The sequence below is a fragment of the Salmo trutta genome, chromosome 9 (genome assembly GCF_901001165.1).
Source record: "Salmo trutta chromosome 9, fSalTru1.1, whole genome shotgun sequence".
In the NCBI taxonomy this organism is placed as follows: Eukaryota; Metazoa; Chordata; class Actinopteri; order Salmoniformes; family Salmonidae; genus Salmo; species Salmo trutta.
The window spans coordinates 9,810,320-9,820,243 of NC_042965.1; the positions used below are offsets into that span (position 1 = coordinate 9,810,320).

Below are 9,924 nucleotides of genomic sequence, written 5' to 3' on the forward strand. Positions count from 1 at the left end.
CGCCTGTCAATGCCAAACTGCCTCCTGCCCCGAGGGGAGTATTGTGGAATATGTTCAAAACGGCCAATGTTTCAAGCGAGTATAATACATCTCACATTGATGACAGCTATGCTCAGCAGCACTACGGTTGGTCGACTTTTCGGCGGCGTGCTGAACTACAATTGTGCCCCTGGACTGTATGCATCATCAGGGCAAGACCAACGGCGGTGCTCTGAGACTCATCAACAATGCAGGCGGGTGTCGATGACCCGTCTGGGAGGTGGGGAACACTGAGGTGGCGATGGTGACAGGCTTACCTTGGGCTCCATCGAGATGAAGCTGTGGCCACCGCGACTGGACAGCGTCGACCTTTTGATGGTCCTGCTGTGAAAGAAGTGATAGTGGTCCTTCAGGTCGCCAATCTGCCGAGGAAAACACACACCATCAGTCTACAGTAAACACACTGGTTGCATCCGAAATGGTCAAATCAAATTTATTTGTCACATACACATGGTTAGCAGGTGTTAATGCAAGTGTAGCGAAATGCTTGTGCTTCTAGTTCCGACCATGCAGTAATATCTAACAAGTAATCTACCAATTCCACAACAACTAACTTGTACACACAAGTGTAAAGGAATGAATACGAATATGTACATAAAAATATATAAATGAGTGATGGCTGAACGGCATAGGCAAGATGCAGTAGATGGTATGGAGTACAGTATATACATATGAGATGAGTATTGTAGGGTATGAAAACATATAAAGCAGCATTGTTTAAGGTGGCTAGTGATACATTACATCAGGATGGCAAGATGCAGTATATGGTATAGAGTACAGTATATACATATGAGATGAGCAATGTAGGGTATGAGAGCATTATATAAAGTGGCATTGTTTAAAGTGGCTAGTGATACATTTAATTACATCAGATGGCGAGATGCAGTAGATGGTATGGCGTACAGTATATACGTAACAGATGAGTAATGTAGGGTAAGTAAACATTATATATAAAGTGGCTAGTGATAAATTGATTACATACATTTTTCCATTATTAAAAGTGGCTGTTGTTGAGTCAGTATGTTGGCAGCAGCCACTCAATGTTAGTGATGGCTGTTTAACAGTCTGATGGCCTTGAGATAGAAGCTGTTTTTCAGTCTCTCGGTCCCAGTTTGATGCAACACCTGGTGTGAATTAGGTTGGAATGTCAGATGCGTTCACTGGATATGTACCAAGAAGACATCAGGAGGTGGCATTATGAATGTAAATGAGACAGAAATATGAAAACATTTATTTATTTGGCCCTTGAGGAAGTAAAAAAACGGGAACCAAGTTTGACGGGAAACACAAACCTCCTAAACAAGACAGACAGAGACAAATAGTCGGTGTTTAACTGATCATTTTGTTTATGAATTATTAAGTGATTAAAAACACGTCACTCTGTTACCAAATCCGAAAAGCTGTAACAAAATGACTGCAATTGAATTGGCCACAATGTGAAATCGTAGTCAGTAGAGCACAGTAAAGTAAAGTATAGTTAAATACAGCACAGTAGAGTTCAGTACAGTAGAGCACACGAGTAGAGTGCAGTATAATGTATTATACACTACTGGACTGTGCTGTCCAAACACGTGAAACATAGACGTCTATGATTGGTACAGATTTGGTCCGGACCAACCAAATTTGGTCTTGCTTGGGGTCGGAGCTTAATAGAATAATAGCCAGTGCAATGGAGGATGTTTTGAAGAATGACGAGAATATGCATTTCTGTTTAATACAGATCAAGGACCCATGACGTAATTCTGTTACCAGGTGTTGATCCACTTCGCTTACTGTAGTTCAATACCCCAAAATTGATTTTTCAAACTCAAGGTATCATTGCTGACACCCCATTCTTTCTGCAGACGTCTTTGAAACTTAGTTTTGTAGTAGATATTTAACAAAGTTTTTGGAAAAAGTGGTCACTTAAAAAAAACTGAGGGAGATTTTACGGTCATTCTGTTTCCAAACTTTACATCTGCGCTGTTCCTAATGCAAATGTGTTTTAGTCAAATGTTCTGTGGCAATTGTTAAAAGTAGACTTCTGCATATACACAGGATACACCAAACATTAAGAACACCTTCCTAAAATGGAGTTATACCAACCCCCTTTGCCCTCAGAACAGCCTCACTTCGTCGGGGCATGGACTCTACAAGGTGTTGAAAGCGTTCCACAGGGATACTGGGTCATGTTGACTCCAATGCCTCCTACAGTTGAGTCAAGTTGGCTGGATGGTGGGTGGTGGACTGTTCTTGATACACACGGGAAACTAAGCTTGAAAAACACAGCAGCGTTGCAGTTCTTTACACAAACCGATGCGCCTGGCACCTACTACCATACCCCGTACAAAGGCACTTCATTCTTTTGTCTTGCCCAACACACTCAACGGCACACATACACTACCCATGTCTCAACTGGCTCAAGGTTTAAAAATCCTTCTTTAACCAGTCTCCTCCCCTTCATCTACACTGATTGAAGTGGATTTAACAAGTGACATCAATAAGGGATCATAGCTTTCACCTGAATTCACCTGGTCAGTCCATGTCATGGAAAGAGCAGTGTAGTTGTATGGTTTGTTAAACAATGATTTTTGCTTGGCATACATTTGAAAGTGAAAAAAAAAGTCTCAGCGTCAACTGTTACAGTGGAATTTGTCATAGACCCAGAGGTCAGGCTTTGACCGCATCACTGTCAGAACGTGGAAGACAAGGCAACAGCAGGTAGCCTACAGTGCCTTCGGAAAGTATTCAGACCTCTTGACTTTTTCCACATTGTTACATTAAAGCCTTATTCTAAAATGGATTCAATTGTTTATTTTTCCCTCATCAATCTACACACAATACTCCATAATGACAAAAGCAAAAACTGTGGGATTCTCATAAAGGAGAGGGTGGGGGGGGGGGGTAAATTACCACTATATAACTAGGGAGAAGGGTGGCGGGGGGGTTGAGGGCTGGATGACCCTGCTAGTCTACGATACTCCTTTTCAACCTGTCAGAATACATAGTATGGCTTTAATCGTGAATAGAGCACGCGCTGACGCTGACCAGCTGGTGTCTTCACTGACAGTTTCAACCTCTCCCTGACCCAGTCTGTAATACCTGCATATTTCAAGTAGACCACCATAGTCCCCGTGCCCAAGAACGCCAAGGTGACCTAAATGACTAATCGCCCCGTAGCACATCTGTAACCATGAAATGCTTTGAAAGGCTGGTCATGGCTCACAACAACAGCATCATTCCAGACACCCTGGACCCACCCCGATTCGCATACTGCCCCTCAGGGGTGCTTGCTTAGTCCTCTCCTGTACTCCCTGTCCACCCACAACTACACGGCCGCGCACGACTCCAACGGCATCGTTAAGTTCGCAGACGACACAACGGTGGTAGGCCTGATCACCGATGACGATGACACAGCCTATAGGGAGGTCAGAGACCTGGCAGAGTGGTGCCAGGACAACAACCTCTCCCTCAACGTCAGCAAGACAAAGGAGCTGATCGTGGACTACAGGAAACGGAGAGCAGAGCACGCACCCATTCACATCGACAGGGCTATAGCGGAGCGGGTTGAGAGCTTCCAGTTCCTCTGTGTTCCACATCACTAAGGACCTATCATGGTCTAAACACACCGACACAGTGGTGAAGGCACGGCAACACCTCTTCCCCCTCGGGAGGCTGAAAAGACTTGGCATGGACCCTCAGATCCGGAAATTTCTACAGCTGCACCATCGAGAGCATCTTGACTGGCTTGGTATGGCAACTGCTTGGCATCCGACCGCAAGGCACTACAGTAGGTAGTGCGTACGGCCGAGCTCTCTGCCACCCAGGAGCTCTATACCAAGCGATGTACTGATGCTACAGTTTACTATACGTCAATTTTATTCCTAGTTATATTTACACACACAACATGGCCATAAGTATACGGACACATGCTCGTTGAACATGTCATTCCAAAATCATGGGCATTAATATGGAGTAGGTTCTTCCCCTTACTGCTATAACAGCCTCCACTCTTCTGGTTAGGCTTTCTACTGCTGCTGGGACTTGCTTCCATTCAACCACAAGAGCATTAGTGAGGTCGAGCGATTACGCCTGGCTCGCAGTCAGCGTTCCAATTCATCCCAAAGGTGTTCGATGGGGTTGAGGTCAGGGCTCTTTGCAGACCAGTCAAGTTCTTTCACACCAATCTCAACAACCCATTTATGTATGGGCCTCGCTTTGTGCACGGGGCATTGTCATGCTGAAACAGGAAAGGGCCTTCCCCAAACTGTTGCCACAAAGTTGGAAGCACAGAATCATCTACAATGTCATTGTATGCTGTAGCGTTAAGATTTCCCTTCACTGGAACTAAGGGGCCTAGCCCAAACCATGAAAAATAGCCACAGAGCATTATTCCTCCTCCACCAAACTATGCATTGGGGCAGGAAGAGTTCTCCTGGCATCCGCCAAACCCAGATTCGTCCATTGGACTGCCAGATGAGGAAGTGTGATTCATCACTCCAAAAGAACACATTTCCACTGCTCCAGAGTCCAATGGCGGTGAGCTTTACACCACTCCAGCTGACTCTTGGCATTGTGCATGGTGATCTTAGGCTTGTGTGCGGCTGCTTGGCCATGGAAACCCATTTCATGAAGCTCCCGACAAACAGTTATTGCGCTGAAGTTGCTTCCAGAGGCAGTTTGGAACTCGGTAGTGAGTGTTGCAACCGAGGACAGACAATTTGTACACGCTTCAGCACACGGTTGGAAAGGTGGCATCCTATGACGGTGCCACGTTGAAAGTGACTGAGCTCTTCAGTACGGGCCATTCTACTGCCAATGTTTGTCTATGGAGAGTGCATTGCTGTGTGCTCGATTTTATACACCTATCAGCAACGGGTTTGGCTGAAATAGCAGAATACACTCATTTGAAGGAATGTCCACATACTTTTGGTCATGTAGTATATCTACCCATCTCGTATCCCTGCACATCGACTCAGTACTGGTACCTTGTGTACAGCGAAGTTATCGTTACTCATTGCGTATCTATTACGAAGCGTTTAACATGTTCTTGTATTTCTCCATTTTCTTTCTCTCTGCATTGTTGGGAAGGGCCATAAGCGTTTCACTACTTGTCCACACATGTTGTTTACGAAGCATGTGACGAATACACTTCCAAACATTTGATTTGAAATGTGATTTTATCATCAGGCAGACCCTTATTACTTTGAACCATGAAATACTAGACAGTAACTGTTGCGTGTGGGGCACCTGTTATTCCACCGTTGTGGAGCCTAATGACTCCACTCCCCCTTCATTCTGTCATTGTCTGTCCCGTTGGTGATAGGCTGATCCCCGACACACACACACACACACACACATACACAAACCAGATACTATCCGGGGGTCAAGTTTCAATCAAGGCACATAAGAATGAAGGTAGCGCGTTCGGGCTGGCCCTGTGGGAGGACTCTCCACTGTGTCCCCGGGGCCCGGTGGCTAACCTTGACATTTGAACTTCAAGCCGAGTGACAAGGAAACACCACGGTTCAATATCAAAATACGTTATATTTATCAAAGAAAAACACTAGTGCAGGATTTGGATTTTGAAAGTCATTTTGAAAGTTATTTGAAAATATTGAACTTTAAGAACCACAAACATACCTGTCCCATATTCTTATAACCATATTTGCCCGCTATCCGATCAACGATGTCGTGTCCCCCGTTTATCCGTACAGCCCAATGGTTGGTGTAAATCCGAGCTTTGCACCGGACAGACGTAAAACCGAGCAAGAGCGCCAGGATGCACATCAAGACTATTCTCAAAGCGGCGTTCCAAACCATCTTCCACTACTTTTCCCCCCAAGCCTCCCGTGTGTCCCCCTTCCGACTAGGCAAACAACCAAACTTCTCTTCTCGCCGCAGGCAGTGCAAGCAAGATGATCGTATAACTGTTCGCTCCACATAGACTACACGCAATGAAAGAAAAAAAACGGACACCGAAAATGCCTCAAAAGCCCGTTAGACGGTCCTGTTCTGCGTTCTCCGCGTGCATGGAGAGTTCGAAGTTTGCGTTTGTCTGAGTATTTCTCCGTAGCAGCAGTGAGGATAATATGGCTGAATCTGTGGTCTGAATACAGTGCTCTGGGTTAATTTCTTTCACCCAGAACTCGGATGTTGGTTCTCATTCTCCCTTTACAGTGGCGAAAAAAAACGAGCGACACTCTGAAGAGTAAGAACGACTAATGCTGCGTTCGTAACCAAGTGGGAGATGGAAATGTACCAATTGATTTCGTAAATACCAGTTGGATAATTTAATGTGCTTTGAACTCGTTGAGAAACGCCGATAGGCTATGGCCAACAAACTGCGTCAACTATGAACTAAAATTACAGCTATCATGCTTATATACAGTGCTCTGGGTTGTAACACATTATATAGTTAAAAAAACATATTAATAGATTGCTTTGTATAAATGTTTTGTTACGTTTAACTGCCGAAAATGCTGTTATCGAGGTAATTTCCTTAGTAGGTGAGGTCAGCATGTGTGGGAGAAGTCTGAGCTCAGGGATGATAGACGACTTTCCCACTAGTAATTACCAATTGGAGGGCCGTTCAAATGAATGTTTTCCAGTCATATGTTGTAAAACCCCACTTTCCACTTGGTTACAAATGCAGCATAACCCTTGGTGCTACCAGAGCTCTGCTGGGTCTTAAAGGCACACCTAATTAGGTTCTCAAGATGGTCTATCAGATACTGTATCTATGACTGAGAGACAGTATTAGCCCGTTTGAATAGGGCTAATTAAAACTATTGTTATTTGCTAAATGCTTGATATATCAGAATATTGCAGGCGGGGTTAGTGTGATTTGGAACAATGTGCCAGACTTTGTTACTTTGTAGGCCTAACTATTTAAGTTGTTACAAATGATTTCTGCCCATGAAATAGGGACAACAACATTTTACGCACTGGGCTGGGCTTATTAGGCCCGTAGCTTAAAAGACAAGATGGAAATGGTGAAAATCCCTTGTGTAGATTGTTATCATGAAGATCCCAAGCAAGTAATAACTAATTATTGCTGCCACCTCTCTCATCAGTGTTCAGCTTCGTTAAAGATGTTGCACAGTAGACTACAATCCACTAACATTTGTCACGGTAGTAGGCTAATGGTGTCATTATTGAGGTTGGCGTTATTTGTCGGCCAATTTGAGGCCTACTGATTGCTAGGTTTTTTTTTTCGTAGCAGTTGCTTGGAGTAACTCCGCAGCAAGCCAGGGACAGTGCACACAGAAAATCTGTGTTCCGCCTCAAACACAAGTAGCAAATCAGCATAATTGCTCTAATTGCGGCCAATTTCTTGGTGAATGGACCCCGCTGTCAAATCTAACAACAAGCGGGGGACAAGAATATCTCACGGTCCTCCAAAATGAGATGAAAGGAACCAAAACACCCCATGACCACGAGCATTCAGTGCAGAGACGGACTTGTAATCTAAAGCATTGAAAGGAGAAAAAACAAGCAATGATTTGAGAACGAAATCAACTACCCAGCTCACGACCCCCCCCCCCCATATTCTCTGTGCGGCCTCACTGCTGTGGGGCCAAATCCAGCCCCCCCATTCGGGAATGAACCGTGTGAACCTCACAAAACATCTTTGTCGACAGCATCTGAGAGAGCAGTAGCGAGTGACAACAAACATCGGCATTCCTGCGTACATTCCTGCTCGAGTTCATTGAAATGTGCAAGGTCGAGCCTACATCCACCACTGAGACGCCGCTATAGCCTACATCCACCACTGAGACGCCGCTATAGCCTACATCCACCACTGAGACGCCGCTATAGCCTACATCCACCACTGAGACGCCGCTATAGCCTACATCCACCACTGAGACGCCGCTATAGCCTACATCCACCACTGAGACGCCGCTATAGCCTACATCCACCACTGAGACGCCGCTATAGCCTACATCCACCACTGAGACGCCACTATAGTCTACATCCACCACTGAGACGCCACTATAGCCTACATCCACCACTGTGTGACACGGTACTAGTTGAGCTGGATAGAAACATCAAGTCTGAGGCAACAGAGTTATAACAGCCTATATACCCTAAAAATATTATCTTCACATAAGGGGGGCTTGGGGGTCTTTAGTTGGGGTCCATTATTGGGCTTTCCCTGTAGTGAAAAGGCCTCCTCCGTTTTATCCACCTGTACATGGAACATTTGAAGATTGATTTTTAAAGTGCCCCCTCAAAAATACAAAGGCGGGTGAGGGCCAATCGTATTGCTATGCAGGGGCTATCTATTGCACAGCAGATCAAACATTAGTCCTCTTACTAAAGCAGCATACAGGGCCAGAGTGATTCATTCCTGAGAGGCAGTAGCCTCGTACTACCATGATGACCTTGCAAGCTTACATTCTGTTTTGCTACTCAGATTCAGTGATTGATTGAAGTGAAACGAGAGTGCAGCGGTGAGGCTGGTTGTGGATCAGGCTAGAGAAGCAGAGCCCTGCTGGAAACCTGAAGCATGAGTTAATTACCAAGTGGCCAAGGTTATACACATTCATAATGATCAAGACAAATCAGGGATGGAGACAGTTTTAATAGTCCTTTCTATTCTGTCTGTCTATCCGGACCTTTCTTTCTTCTTTCCTCTTGCTTGCACTCTCCTTCCCCACTCTCTCTCTCTCTGGGTTGGCTTCCAGAAAGCGAGATTTGACTTTGGCCTCTGACCCAAGAGCTGTGTAGACTTCTGTAGTTGAGCACAATGGCACCAGCCACTCACCCTCCCTCGTCCTGTATCGTTTGGTCGGAATACGGAGCTCTATTCTGTGGGTCACAAGATTCTTCTTTTCTGTTTTGTCGAAATATAATATGGATCCATACAGTACTACTACTTTCTATCATGTAGTTTAGAGAACACTGTCTGCACCTACACATAATTAAGGTACTTGTACATGGTAAGACAATAGTATTGGTCGTTCCACGAAATGAGTGTCTTTTGCGTCCATTTAATACTTTAAGTAGAAATTGTGCACCAATATGGAATTTTAAGAGCCTGTTATATTCAATGAGGTGACCTTTATTATAGACCACATGAGCTGTGTTTACACAGGCAGCCCAATTCTGATATTTTATTTTTTTCGCAAATTGGTCTTTTGACCAATCAGATCAGCTCTGAAAAATATCTGATGTGAAAAGATCTGATTAGTCAAAAGCCCAATTAGTGTTATAACATCTGAATAGGGCTGCCTGTGTAAACACAGCCATGGAGAATTCAATAAATATTTTGTTTTTTATATAAATGAAGGGCGTATTTGCTCAAGTGACAAACTTCTGTGCATCCTCTGTAACTTCCAAGAAGATTTTAACCCACTTAACCCCCATGGTTTTCACCATCATTGTAAAGCCCTAGTTATTTCGTTGCTTTGACAAAGTCAGTTCTGAGATGATTTATTTAATGTGATTAGTGATTCATTTAAAGACAAAAACTGACAGTGTTACGTGAACTGAACTCTTGCTTTAATATGTAAAAAATAAAAATAATAATCATATTCAAAATAAACATTGAACATCTAATAGTCAAATCAGTGTAAAAGCAGGTGTGCTGGTTCTACTCGTTGGCCATTCTCTGGTGGAGAACTGATCGAGCATAACACATCATCCCTGTTGCCCATAGACAGACAGGCTAGAAATGTTAACACGCTTTATATTTGTGAACCTTGCATTCAATTTCCCCTTCCCTGTTGCACACATACAGTGCATTCCGAATGTATTCAGACCCCTTGACTTTTTCCACAGTTTGTTATGTTACAGCCTTATTCTAAAATGGATGAAATTGTTTTAATCCATTTTCTCTGAAATGTCCTCGAGTGGCCCAGCCAGAGCCCGGACTTGAACCCAATCAGCTGTGCAGCGAAG

The 9,924-nt window shown here is 44.2% G+C and overlaps 1 protein-coding gene across 2 annotated transcripts in view; it reads right to left on the reverse strand.

Moving 5' to 3' along the window:
• Positions 1-6,239, reverse strand: part of LOC115199829 (proprotein convertase subtilisin/kexin type 5) — a 49,860-nt gene extending 43,621 nt beyond the window's left edge. The window contains exons 1-2 of one of the 2 annotated variants that reach the window (XM_029762318.1): positions 5,662-6,239; positions 297-401 (exon numbers count right to left, since the gene is read on the reverse strand). In XM_029762318.1, the coding sequence (XP_029618178.1) occupies positions 297-401; positions 5,662-5,841 (285 nt within the window). In that variant the 5' untranslated portion in view covers positions 5,842-6,239. The remainder of the gene's footprint in view (positions 1-296; positions 402-5,661) is intronic. The other variant, XM_029762317.1, reaches the window with a different exon arrangement.
• Positions 6,240-9,924: the final 3,685 nt, after the last annotated feature.